Below are 14,031 nucleotides of genomic sequence, written 5' to 3'. Positions count from 1 at the left end.
AGGCAACACTGGAGCTCTGAAGACAGACATTGCTGAGCTTTGAAGGTGCTGTGTTACATTACATTATTAAGAGAAGGATGAAACTCTTACTCATGAACGGTGATCAAAGAAACTAATATTACCTGTGTCCACACTGCAAAGCCAAAAGGCCTTACAAGTTCCCAGGTAAACCTTAGAGAAAACATAACACAGCTTTTCCTGGCTTCAAAATTCAGCACATGTTCTGCTACTGGGTTTTGCCCCTAGCATAGCACCCATATTTATATTGGACTATGGAACCAGGTTATATTTATGTTTTCAGTGTTAAACTTTCTTATAGGACCAAAATACAAATGATTGATTTGTGCTTATCCTTTCCACTGTCCCCAGTGGTTTTCTTTAATTTTTTAGTTTCTCATGTTAGTCCATCATGAAAATCAAATGCATTGCAGGACAAAAACGTTCACTAATATGCCCCTTGTTGTCCCCTCAGTCTGGATGGGGAAAAAATGAGTGAGAAAAGATGCATTGTTAGGGAGTGTAGAAGTACAGCATCTAACAGTCCCCGTATTGGAGTGGTTTGCTCGATAATGGGTGGTTCTACAGGTGCTGACATGGCACAATAGGTGGGGCTAGTCTAAGGGAGCTGCTGAGGGTGGAGACATGGATATTTTGTTACAGACATTAAATAACAAAATCTTTGTGACAAACACATATTGGATAGTAACTTTCAGCTCTTACACTTTAATTTTGGCTTTTTTCTCCCCACCCCTACTGCTCCTACACCTAGTGTTCTCTCTCTCTCTCTCTCTCTCTCTCTCTCTCTCTCTCTCTCTCTTTGGTTACAATATAACTCATCCACAATGTTCAGCATATTGAATCATGATTACTGCAGTCCTCGCTTACAGCCTCAGGATATCATCGGCTCTGGAGAAAAGATATCCTTTGGCACGGATGGCAGTCATAAAGAGGGCATAGAAGGCCATGTCAAGCGCCCCATGAATGCATTTATGCTGTGGTCTCGTGGTCAGAGGCGCAAGTTGGCCCTGGAGAACCCCAGCATGCAAAACACAGAGATCAGCAAGCAACTGGGATACCAGTGGAAACGCCTTACAGAAGCCGAAAAAATGCCATTTTTCCAAAAGGCACAGAGACTGCAGACCCTACACAGAAAGAAATACCCGAACTATAAGTATCGGCCTCACCGGAGAGCTAAAGAGCCTCAGAGATTGGGCACTTTGTTGCCTGCAGATGCCTCTTCAAGAAAACTATACAACTTGATGCCAGGGAACAAGTACCAGTGCACATCCGTATACAGAGAGGACTGGACTAGGGCTGCACAGCTGTCCTCCAAGAGCCAGCTAAGCTATTTACAGCCTGGGGACATCCCCTTTCAGCACTGCACCTGTGTAGCAGCAGCAGGAGGAAGTGCAGCTGTAGCAGCAGCAGCAGCAGCAACAGCAGCAGCAACAGTAGCCACAGCTACTTACTACCAACTGGCATCACCAGTGAACAAAACAGCATAGCTACAGCATCTCGGTAAGACCCTGTGGCAATCTCATGACACTGGCTTCTGCTGGGATGCATGTCAATACTCCCTCTTGCTATAATTTACAGCCTGAGATAAGGATTTCCCTCCTCTCATAATAAAGGCCCTGCTCCTTTCTATTTGGGTCCACAAACGAGGTGTGTAAAGATGTGTCGTGTGTAATGAAGGAGAATGCTTAGAACAGCTTGCGCCTATCTTTAAGACTGTTAAACAGACAAGAGTTTCATCACTGCGGAAACTATGTTTTACCTATCGCTCTTCCATGGGTACATCTATGAGAAACACATACAACTTACACCTGTGGTAAAATGAAACGAAAGAAAGAAAGAAAGAAACAAACAAACAAACAAACAAACAAAAACCCAGCTTGTGCCTCTTTGAGCATGCTAAGCACTCCTTTGTAGACCAAATGCATCTAACTGTTTTGCAGGGTCCCTGTATATCATACATAAGTAAAGTGTGATAATGTAAAGCTGTCTTTCGAGTCTCTTTTTCAGTTCTCCTCCCCACTGTGGAAAGCTGAGACTTCCTTCTTTTCATCATCTTACTCCACGCCTGCGAACTACGCCGTGAGAGCTTTATAACACCTTTTGACAAAATAAAGCTTTTACGTCTGTTCATTCATGTGAAGTCACATTCTGCTTCTCTTTTGAATATTGTCTGTCTTTAAACATCAAATTGTTTTATAAAATGAAAGGTTTTGTACAAAAGCATTACAGACCAAAGCTGTATTTTCAGGGTCCGGTTAAGCATCAGAAATGGAATGGGCACGGGAACAAGCTATACAGGCCAAGTAGTTGAATGTACTAACACTTCAAGACTCCATGCATATAAAGTGACTGGACTGATACAAAAGGTGTAACGAGGGGACCGGGATGTGCTGAGGGGAGTGAGTGGTGCATGACATTTGCCCATTCACTCAACTGGCAGATTTTAAGCTAAGGAGGTTTGAAGTACCCCTGTCTGGTTATAATAAACAAGCTTAAAACAAAAATGAAGACTCTGTGCACAGGATCCCCTGCAAATGTTTCCTCTGGGAACCTCCAGGAACCATAGGTTGTGGTTAACTCCAGGCTTCTAAAGGTTTATACCCAGAACTTAAATTAGCTCTTCCATTTTCATCAGCGTAATCCCGCAGAATGCTTTCCTCATTATAATTTATGTTGCACAATACAGTCTTGCCCAATCACATTTGAATGACTGACTGTAAGTCAGACATACCTCTAAAGCATTGGTTGGAAGAAAACAACAGACACTGAGCCTATGCGGTGACCTGCTGTAACACTAGCTATAATACAACATGGAATATTATCCAGAGAACCTTGGGATATTTTGAGCACTTTGAATCGAAAAGAGTGTTTGAAATGGTCTTAAAACCTGTGAGCTTTACTCCACTTTCAAAGCATCTAGTGTAAACACTAAATTATTGGCACTGATTGTGTACATAAATTATTAGATTGCTCTCTAGAATTCAATGAAACAGTCAGTGGCACTACTATGCTTCTAACTCATGGGGTTCTGTTCGTTTGGTTTGGTCTTGTGAGACAGGTTTCTCTGTGTAGCCTTTACTGTCCTGGAATGTCTTTTGTAGGGCAGGCTGGCCTGGAACTCAGAGATCCACATGCCTCTGCCACCACCACCTGGTAATTGGGTTTGATGGGTGTGTTCCAGCACTGTTTCAATGTCTATGAACTCAAATAAGGTTCCATAAGTCTTTGAATAGATTTTTAACTCAAATGAGTGAAAATATATCTCTCCTAGGGGATACCTGTGTATCTTTCTCTGGAAAGTTTCTGCATGAATTCTCCATCACTTTTTGTGACTTCTCTCCTTTGTGTGAATTATTTTTTTTTTTTTTATTTTTCGTGACAGGGTTTCTCTGTAGCTTTGGAGCCTGTCCTGGCACTAGCTCTTCTAGACCAGGCTGGCCTCGAACTCACAGAGATCCACCTGCCTCTGCCTCCCAAGTGTTGGGATTAAAGGCATGCGCCACCACTGCCCGGCTCTGAGGGTTTTTGGAACAACTAAAATCCCTCTTATCTTTTTGTTTTGTTTTTTTTTTCCATGCCCCATCAGAGGACACCTGGATGTTTTTTAAGGATTTGGTTTTAGTTTATTTAAGTATTTTGTTCCTCAGACATAACTCTGAAAACACTAATACGTAATAGCCAGTTTCTATTCAGTTCAGTTCAGATTTTTACCAAAACCTCCTGTCTGGCATGTCTCTGTCTTTGTTGAGTTCCTGTACTTACAGAAGCCAAGAGATAGCTGGCAGCCATCCATAGAAAATGCCCTCTCCCTTTGAACACGGCCCTCCTTTGGTCTGAGTTTCTCACACAGCTCTGATGATGCAGGAGGATGCCAAGGGCCCAGTTGGTGCCTCAGCCCGATGCCTGCATCTGTGCCTTGGCAGCAGCTATTCATGTCTTGCCACTCAGAGTCAAATTCCCTTAAGTTTAGCCTTCCCTAAGTGCTTGTTCACTTCAGAGGACTCAACCCTCATCTTCCGTGTTCTCCTGGCCTAATTTCTCATATTACTGATTTACTGAGTATGAATCAGTAATATGAGATGTTCCGGAGAGGGAGGAAGGGACATTCATGAAAAAAGTGAGTGTTCAACTAACTAACTCCCCATGGGTGAAGGAAGTAGTGAAAAGATTTTAATGAAGCAGAGAGAAATTTCTGGTTTTGGAAGGAGGAAATCCTGAATGGCTCCCTCTGTGTCGCAGGAGAGACTCCTGGAAAGGAAACCTCAGGTTCCGGTCAGTCGGTCGGTTGGTCAGTTCGGGGAGAAATATTAGCAAGGAGGTAAAGGCCGTGCCTCACGACATCAGCAGTCCCTTCTCTGGAAATTCTACGGTATCCCGGAGAGCTCTCGGAATTTTGTGATGTCACTCGTGTCCTAGAAATGCCAAGTGCCCTCAAGATACACTCTCTCGGTGCCTATAAGACTCAGTTCTAGACATGTTGTCTAGAGAATGGAGATCATGGAGAGGCCAGAGGGAGGAAGAAGAAAGCTGACCTCAGATCTCAGAGGAAAACACGGAGAAATAATTAGTGGTCCTGGGGAAGACGAAGTGAGTTCACCACTAGCAGGGACTAGAGAGATTTCTGGATGTGATGGCTTTGAGACTTCCAGGGCTAGGGCTCAGGAACTGGGAGGTTTCTGGAATGAAATAGGTCTGTCTTGTTTCTCTGAGTTCCTAAAGGGCCAACCCACATCAAAGATTCACGATAGTTGATTTGACAAAGTCGGGAATTGACAAGGAGTGCGGAAGGAGTCAGTGAGATTTCAATACCAGCACTGCACATCATCCCCCACCCCCCCCCCCCCCCCCGGTCCTTTTCTTTGTGTAGCAATAATAATAGAGAAAGGGGAGTAGCGCTCTGCCAAAGCCCGTATTTTTTTTTAAATATTTATTTATTTATTTATTAAGTATACAATATTCTGTCTGTGTGTATGTCTGCAGGCCAGAAGAGGGCACCAGACCTCTTTACAGATGGTTGTGAGCCACCATGTGGTTGCCGGGAATTGAACTCAGGACCTTTGGAAGAGCAGGCAATGCTCTTAACCACTGAGCCATCTCTCCAGCCCCCCGTATTTTTTTTTAATAGTCCAGGTGTGTTATTTCTTTTTGTACATCAGGCCATGAATTCGTAGGGAATGGGCTCCAGCAGCTCAGGCTCCTTCCCGTTAGTCCTCGCGAAGTGTGCTTCTCTGGGTTCGCTTGAGCTGAACCCAGGTGCCCTTCTCTTTGTCTTCCTTTTCCTTCTGGTCGTTCTCCTTCACCCGCTTCAGAAAGCTGTCTCTGCTCTTCGAGTGCTTGATGTGTTCAATCCGCACATTAATTCTCTTGGCAAGAATCTTGCCCTTAACTGGCTTGTTTACAATGATGCCCACAGCATGCTGGGTGACATTGTAGACTCTTCCGGTTTTGCCGTGGTAACATTTATGGGGCATTCCTTTTTGAACAGTGCCCATTCCCTTGATGTCTATAATATCGCCCTTCTTGTAGATTCGTGGCCAAAGGAACAACTCCATGTTTCCTAAAGGGCCTAGAGAACATATAGCGAGTGCCCCTCCTCTTTCCCTTTGTGTTTGTCATTTTGGCGAGTTACTGAAAGATAGCTACCGCGGCCAAAAGGCCCAAAGCCCATATTTTACCATGCCTTATATCACAGCCATTAGCAGGGTTGAGGCATCAAGTGCTGCAGTCAGTCTGACTCCTGTGGTCCCCTAAGGTTTCTAGCTTCCCAGTTATGAATGACACCCTGGTCTCCAGTTCAGCTTGAGAGCTCTTTAAGAGCCAATGGATGAGAGAGTGGGAAGAGACAGCCTTTTTTTTTCTTTTTCCATTTCTTTCTTTCTTTCTTTTGCTGTTTTGTTTTGTTTTTCAAGAAAGGGTTTCTTTGTGTATCTTGGGCTGTCCTAAAACTCACTCTGTAAATCAGGCCATCTTTGAATTCACAGAGATCTGTGTGTGTGCTGTGATTAAAGGCATGCACACACCACAGCCGGGCTGAGACTGTAATTTCTTGTTAGCTCTGGGTAAGTGACAATGGCTCTGTGTTGTGAATCTCTGTGAATCCAGACTATGTTATGTCCTTCAATGACATGAGTCTGAAGCATCAAGCACCCATCCCTATACTCCCTGAGGTCTCTGAAGTCACGGTGCATCCTTAAAGGCTTAGAAAGCTTTTCCCAGGTTCACCTTTGTGTGTGTGTGTGTGTGTGTGTGTGTGTGTGTGTTTTGTTCTATCTAGGAGAAGCACCATAGCAGTTGCATAGTGACTGAGAAATTTGATTTTTAGGAAATGACTTTTCATATCTGTGAGTGGTCTCTCCATAGCCACTCATCTTTTCTTAAACTTGAGTATAGGAATGAATGAATGAATGATCCCTCCCTCCCTCCCTCCCTCCCTCTCTCTTCATGGGAACGAGTATCTGGTCTTGCATTGAGGGCTCCCCAGTTCTCAGCATCTCCAGCCCAACCTGTCACAAGCTGATCACACATTTGCAAACTTGGGATATATTCTGCTGAATTTTTGGGATAATGAATTTCATCAACTATGGGACTAACTTTGTTCTGACAGGACACTCACAATCTCTCCTCATCACACCCACATAGTGTAACAACTTTGTGGTTCCTCCATAATGTGCTTATTTCTGTCAGGGAACTGAAAGCCAGCCAGCTGGCCAGCCAGCCAGCCAGCCAGCCAGCCAGCCAACACTATCTACAAAGCTACAGAGAAACCCTGTCGTGAAAAACCAAAAATAAATAAATAAATAGGCATGGATTTTTTTTAAAAAATCAAACGCAAACTAAGTAGAAATAACTACTTTCAGTATGCCATTCAAGAATTAGGGAACCCTTTATCCCAGCACGTGGGAGACACAGGCAGAAGGACATCTGTGAGTTAAAATCCAGACTCATCTACCAAGTGAGATCACAAGACTCGTGCACTGTCTTATAGGTCCTAAACTCCCATGGTCCAGTTTCTAGGGTTGGGGGCCTCTCTATAAAGCCTGGAAATTCACAGAGGTCCACCTGCCTCTGTCTCTTTGATGATAGAATAAAAGATGTGCACCACAATAACCAGGGTCAGTTTCTTGTAGATTTAGTTTAATTTCAAATTTTGTTTGTATCTCTTGGTCTGCACCAAGTGTGTCCCTGTGGGGGTGGGGGGCAGGGAAGTTGTCCTATTTTAGAACATTTTATTTTACTTTTATTTGAGACAGTCTTTCTGGTTGTGTAGAACTTATTTTAATTTAAAATTTTAAAGAATTTTTTTATGATTTATTTAACTTTATTTTATGTGCAGTCGTGTGAAACTGGATTTACAATCACTTATGAGCTGCTGCCTTGTGGGGGTTACATCTCAGGAGCACAAGAACCCAAATCTGTGCTGTACTCCCTGTCACCAAAAGAGGTCACTAGATCCCCACCATGTGGTTTCTGGACATTCCAGAAATTCCATCTCTCCAGTTCTCATTCTTTCATTGTTCCTCCTGCATGCCTGCGTCTAGTGAGAGAGTGGGCAACTTTCCTCCCTGCTTCTCTGTGTCTGTGTCTGTCACATCCTGGATAGCCAGAGTGCCCGCCACCTCTGCCTGAGATAGATGTGGCTGGCAGCCCTGGGGCTGGGGGAAAGGGAGAGAGTGGGTTCCCTGGAGAGCCTTGGGCAGAGGCTCTGTGGATTCCCTGCCGGAGGCCTCACTGCCTCTGAGGAGCCCATGGGGGAGGGGGAAAGGGAAGGTCAACCAGAGAGTCCTGCCTGGCTTTTGCTTTGCTTTGTTTTTGTTTTTGTTTGTTTCTTTATTTTATTTTCAGGTACAGCTGTGACCAGGTCTGGATCCAGGACAGACTCAAAAGCTAGAGAGAAATCCTGTCTCAGAAAACAAAAATAAATAAATACATAAATAAACACATAAACAAATACATAAACTAATAAATGAATGGATAGATAGATAGATAGATAGATAGATAGATAGATAGCCAGACAGAGAGAGAGATGATAAAACACCTTCAAGATCAGGGAGACCAAGGCTGGCAGATCACTGTAAGTTTAAAGCTACCTTGTTCTGCAGATTGAGATTCAGGACAGGCAAAGTGACATAGAGAAACCCTGCTTTCAAAAAAAAGGTGGGGGCTGGAGAGATGGCTCTGTGGTTAAGAGTGCTGACTGCTCTTCCAGAGGACCCAGGTTCAATTCCTACCACCCACATGGCAGTCAACAGCTGTCTGTAACTCCAAGATCTGACACCCTCAGATAGACATACATGCAGGCAAAACACCAATGCCGACAAAATAAATTATTAGGAAAATAAATATATAAAAAAGGTTGTTTAGCCTTTAATCCCAGCATTAGGAGGCAGAGGCAGATGGCTCTCTGTGAGTCTGAGGCCAGTTTTGTCTACAAAGTGAGTCCCAGGGCATACGCATACAAGGGCACACAACGAAACCCTATGTTGAACAACCACAAATAAACAAACAAATAAAGAGATAATAACAATAAAAATATTTGAGAGTTCAAATAATTGACTTCATCCACAATAAAAGAATATAAAAATAAAAATATCAAACGCATTTGAATGCATCAGCACAGGAGACCGCTTCCTAAATAGAACCCCAGTAGCACAGACACTGAGAGAAACAATTAATAAGTGAGAGAGACCTCCTGAAACTGAAAAGCTTCTGTAAAGCAAAGAACACGGCCAACAAGACAAAATGACGGCCTTACAGAATGGAAAAAGATCTTCACTAACCCCACATCAGACAGAGGTCTGTCTGATCTCCAAAACATACAAAGAACACAAGACATTGGTCATCTCAAGAACAAATAATCTAATTCACAAAATGGAGTACAGACTTAAACAGAGAACTCTCAACCGAGGAATCTAAAATGGCTGAAAGACACTTAAGGAAATGTTCAACATGCTTAGTCATCAGAGAAATGCAAATCAAAACAAGTTTCTAGAAACAAGGAGACAGTTCATAATGTTTCTTTCTTCTTTTCTTACTTCTTTTTTTTTTAATTTGGGATGGGGGCCTCTCTCCAAAACCTGGGAATTCACAGAGGTACACCTGTCTCTGTCTCTTGGATGATAGAATAAAAGATGTGCACCACAGTGACAATCCAACTAAGTTTTTAGTATCTCATTCTGTGAATTTCATGTATATTTAGTTTCATTTCAAATTTTGTTTGTATCTCTTGGTCTGCACCCAAGTTTGTCCTTGGTGGGAGGGGGGGCAGGGAAGGTGCCCTATTTCAGAACATTTTACTTAACTTTTATTTGAGACAGTCTTTCCAGTTGTGTAGAACTTAGTTTCATTTCAAATTTTTAATGACCAGGAAGGATGAAAGCATTCAAAAGGACTGGTTCCATATCTGGCAGAGAGGCAGGTGGATCTCTGGGAGTTTGAGGCCAGCCTGGTCGACGAGAGCTAGTTCCAAAGACAGGCTCCAAAGCAACAGAGAAAACCCTGCCTTGAAAACCAAAACAAAAACAGAAACAAAAATAAAAAACATAAATTAAATCTCTGTGTGTGTGTGTGTGTGTGTGTGAGAGAGAGAGAGAGAGAGAGAGAGAGAGAGAGAAGAGAGAGAGAGAGAGAGAGAGAGAGAGAGAGAGAAAATTGATTAAACAGGAAATAAGAAAAAACACAAAACCATAATGTCACCAAGATGACAGCCTGGTTTATATAGTGAGTTAAAGGTATTATACAGAGAAACCCTGTACCAAAAAAATAATAAAAGAAGAAAACAGAAAAAAAACAAGGAAGGAAGAAAAGAAGGAAAAAAAGAAAGAAGGAAGAAAAACTGGTGTTTTCCTTTTTTTCTTTGTTTATCTCAGGTTATTTTTTTTTTATTGCTGCCGCAGCAGCAGTATATTTTGGGCAGCTGCCTAGCTGGGTAATGGTGGCAGCACATTTCTTTATTCTCAGTTCTCAGCCCTCAGAGATCAGGAGAGGCAGAGGCAGGCAGATCGCTGTGAGTTTGAGGCTACCTTGTTCTGCAGTCAAAGCGACGACAGACACAGAGAAACTAAAAGTGTGTTTAGTACAGGCCTTTTATTCCGGCACTAGGAGGCAGAGGTAGAGGCAGGGGCAGCTAGATCTCTGTGAGTCTGAGGCCAGCCTTGTCTACAAAGTGAGTTCCAGGGCAAACAAGCATACAAAGGGAATCCCTATGTAGAAAAACCACAAATAAACAAATAATAATAATGATGATGATGATAATAATAATCTAAGAGCTCAATTAATTGACTTCACCCACAATTCAAAATTAAAAAATAAAACAAAGAGTGTGTCTGACCGATCAGTGAAAGGACTATGTGGGTCAAGGGGCTGCCACAATTATGGATTGGTGAGAGGGAGGAAAGGAGGGAGGCAGCAAGGGCAGTTCCCAGTCACCCAAATGCCTTTCAAAGACATTTCACCATGGCAACCACTCGCTTGCTTTCTTGGGGTTTCTTTTCTTCAGTAGTTGTGTTTGTACAACCTACCCCACACCCCACTTCTCATACTAAATACAGAGTCTGAGAAAATTAAAGCAGCTGTGGAAAAATTCCCACTTGGATATCTTTTCCTGCCCAGTAAAACAAAAACGACTATAACAGGGCTGGAGAGATGGCTCAGAGGTTAAGAGCACTGACTGCTTTTCCACAGGTCCTGAGTTCAATTCCCAGCAACCACATGGTGGCTTACAACCATCTATAATGAGACCTGGTGCCCCCTTCTGGCTTGCAGGCACACGTGGAAGGAATGCTATACACATAATATAATAAATAAATTAAAAAAAAAAAAGACTATAACAAAAATATGCATATCTAAAAAAAAACAAAAAAAATAAAAAAAATACATATCTAGGCAGACCAATCAAGTTGTAGCCTCACCCTTTATATTATTTATTTATTTATTTATTGGCTTTTCAAGACAAGTTTTCTCTGTAGCTTTGGTGCCTGTCCTGGAACTCCCAGAGATTTGCCTGCCTCTGCCTCCAGAGTGCTGGGATTAAAGGCGTGTGCCACCACTGCCCGCCTTAGACTCACCCTTTAATGGTTCAGCAAGGAGTTCTAGCTGTTAGGAAGGGCTGGTGACCTTGAACTTTACTAGTCTCTGAAATCTGCCTTCTCACTTTTACCAGGTGCCCTCAGGGACAGGAGTGGAGGCCAGGGCCTGTAGCTTTGGCTTGTACATTTACTTCAATTTTAATTTTTTTGTCTTGTTTTTCGAAACAGGGTTTCCCTGGGTAACAGTCCTAGCTGATCTGGAACTAGCTCTTGTAGACCAGGCTGGCTTCCAACTCCCAAGAAATTCACCTGCCTCTGCCCCCTGTGTGCTGGGAATAAAGGCATGTGCCACCACCACATTTATTTAAACCTCTCTCTCGGTGTGCCTGTGTATGTGGGGGAGACAGGGAAGGTGTCATATTTCCAAACATTTTCATAACTGCACTTAGCACTGCACTCTTTTACATTTTATTTTACTTTTAGTTGAGACAGTGTTTCCAGTTGTGTAGTTTAATTTCAATTTCTTAAAGAATTTTTTTTTATGATTTATTTAACCATGCAGGTGCTGGGAATTGAACCCAATTTCTCAGGAAGAGCCAAGAAACTAGCTCTCCAGGCTCTTAATTTAAAAGTTTATTTATGTGTCTCTGGGTGTGCCTGTGCCTGTGTTTGTGTTTGGTGTGTGTGTGTGGGGGGTATATTTTGACCTCACCAGATGAAGGCATTCAAGAGCACTGGCTCCATATCTGGCAGAGGCAGGATCTCTGGGAGTTTTAGGCCAGCCTGGTCTACTAGAAAGGAGCTAGTTCCAAGAACAGTCTCCAAATCAGCAGAGAAACCCTGTCTCATAAAGCAAAACACAAAACCAAACAAGAAATAAATAAATTGAGAGAGAGAGAGAAAGCGAGAGAGAGAGAGAGAGAGAGAGAGAGAGAGAAAGAGAGAGAGAGAGAAGAAATGTGGATTTACAGATAGGAAATAAGAATAAAAAGAGAACGTTACCAACAAGACAACCTGGACTATAAACTGAGTTCCAGGACAGCTAGGGCTGTTACACAGAGAAATCGTGCCTCAAAAAATACTAAAAGAAGAGAAAAAAAAAAAAGCAAGCAAGCAAGAAAATGCAGGGTTTTTTTCCCCTTTTTTGTCTTTGTTAATTCCAGGCCATTCATTTTAATTTTACTTTTTCTTTTAAGATTATATTTTCAGGGGCTGTAGAGATGGCTCAGAGGTTAAGAGCACTGACTGTTCTTCCAAAGGTCCTGAGTTCAATTCCTAGCAACAATATGGTGGCTCACAACCATCTGTAATGGGGTCTTCTGGCCTGCAGTCATGCATGGAAGGAGTGCTGTATACATAATAAATAATTAATTTAAAAAAAAAGATTGTATTTGCAGCATAAGTGTTCAGAAAGAAGAAGTCCTGGGCCATGTAGTAAAATAGTTTGTCTGAAACACAAATAAAAAGACAGGTCCTGTCACAAAAAACAAAAAAAAAAAAAAAAAAAAAAAAAAAACAAATTAAAATGTGAAATAAAACCAAGAAGGGGCTTTTTGTTTTGTTTTGTTTTGTTTTCTATGAAACCTGAAAATGGCTGAATTCAACAATTATCCAACTTCAGCAAGAAGGTACTGTTTCCCAGCTTCAACCAGAAAACAGCAAATATGCACATCTAGGCCCTGTCAACAGAAGAGGGCACTAGATTTCCACCATGTGGTTTCTGGAAAGTCCAGAAATTCCATCTCTCCATTTCTGATTCTTTCAATCACTGCAGGCAGGCCTGCATTTAGTGAGAGAGTGGACACCACTCCTCGTTCCTTCCTGTTTCTCACGTGTTCATGTCTCACGTGTTCATGTCATAAACACGCGCACATGTGTTTATGGGGTGGCTTTTGAACTAACCAAGATGACTGGTTCCATATCTGGCAGAGAGGCAGTTGGATCTCTGGGAGTTTGAGGACAGCCTGGTCGACAAGAGCTAGTTCTAAGACAACAGAGAAACCATGCCTTGAAAATCAAAACCAAAACACAAACAAAAATAAATAAATAAATGAATAAATACATAAAATAAAACATGAATTAAATGAGAAAGAGAGAGGAAGAAGAAATGTCAATTTGTCAATTTTCAGACCAGAAATAAGAAAAAACAAAACCATAATGTCACCAAGATGACAGCCTGGTTTATATAGTGAGTTAAAGGTATTATACAGAGAAACCAAAAATAAAAAATAATAAAAGAAGAAAACAGGAAGGAAGGAAGGAAGGAAGGAAGGAAAAATAGGTGCTTTCCTTTTTTTCTTTGTTTATCTCAGGTTATTTATTTTTATTTAATTTTTTTCTAAAATTGCAGCAGCAGCAATATATTTTGGGCAGCTGACTACTATCATGGAAGCGTTCAGAAAGAAGTCCTGGGCCATGTAGTGAGATAGAATGTCTGGAGCATAAATAAAAAGCCAATTCCTGTCTCAAAAAAAGAAAAAAAAATCAAGTTAAAATGTGAAATAATAAAATAAATAAGGGTGGTTTTTTTTTTTGTTTCTTGTTTTTTTTTTTTTGCAATGAGTGAATTCAAGTCAACAACTTTCAGTTTCCCAACTCCAACAGGAAAGGCTGCAGATATCCATATCAAAGAGGTCCAGTGGAGCTGTAGCCACACCCTTTAATGCTTGTGTCCCAAGGACACAGAGTTTAGGAAAGAAATGATCTTGATCTTTTTTTCAGGAGATCTGAAAACTCAAAACAGCAACCAAACACACACCAAGTAGGAAGAAATGACAGAGAGGCAGGGGGAGTTCAAGGCCAGCCTCACCTACCAAGGACATTCCAGGACTGTTCTCTAGATAAACCCTGTCTCACAAAACCAACCAAACACACACACACACACACACACACACACACACACAAAACCCAGAAGAATAAGGAAAGTGTTCCTGAAACACCACAAACCAGCTAGATTGCACTTAATAGCAATCAAAAGTGGGTGAAATAT

At 42.0% G+C, this 14,031-nt stretch overlaps 1 protein-coding gene across 1 annotated transcript; it reads left to right on the top strand.

The window, feature by feature from the left end:
* The first annotated feature begins 842 nt into the window (after positions 1-842).
* On the top strand, positions 843-1,505 carry LOC121439109 (sex-determining region Y protein-like). The gene has a single exon (XM_041639610.1). The coding sequence runs from the start codon at positions 843-845 to the stop codon at positions 1,503-1,505; it is 663 nt and encodes a 220-aa protein (XP_041495544.1).
* The last annotated feature ends 12,526 nt before the right edge of the window (positions 1,506-14,031 follow it).

Source organism: Microtus oregoni, unplaced genomic scaffold, assembly GCF_018167655.1.
Source record: "Microtus oregoni isolate MIOR12 unplaced genomic scaffold, Mior012 000060F_003, whole genome shotgun sequence".
In the NCBI taxonomy this organism is placed as follows: Eukaryota; Metazoa; Chordata; class Mammalia; order Rodentia; family Cricetidae; genus Microtus; species Microtus oregoni.
Note: the sequence above shows the minus strand (reverse complement) of the source record. Positions and strands in the feature narration are given on the sequence as shown.

Excerpts from the sequence above, each read along its gene's own strand:
- LOC121439109 (XM_041639610.1), top strand. The coding sequence starts at position 843 with ATGTTCAGCATATTGAATCATGATTACTGCAGTCCTCGCTTACAGCCT.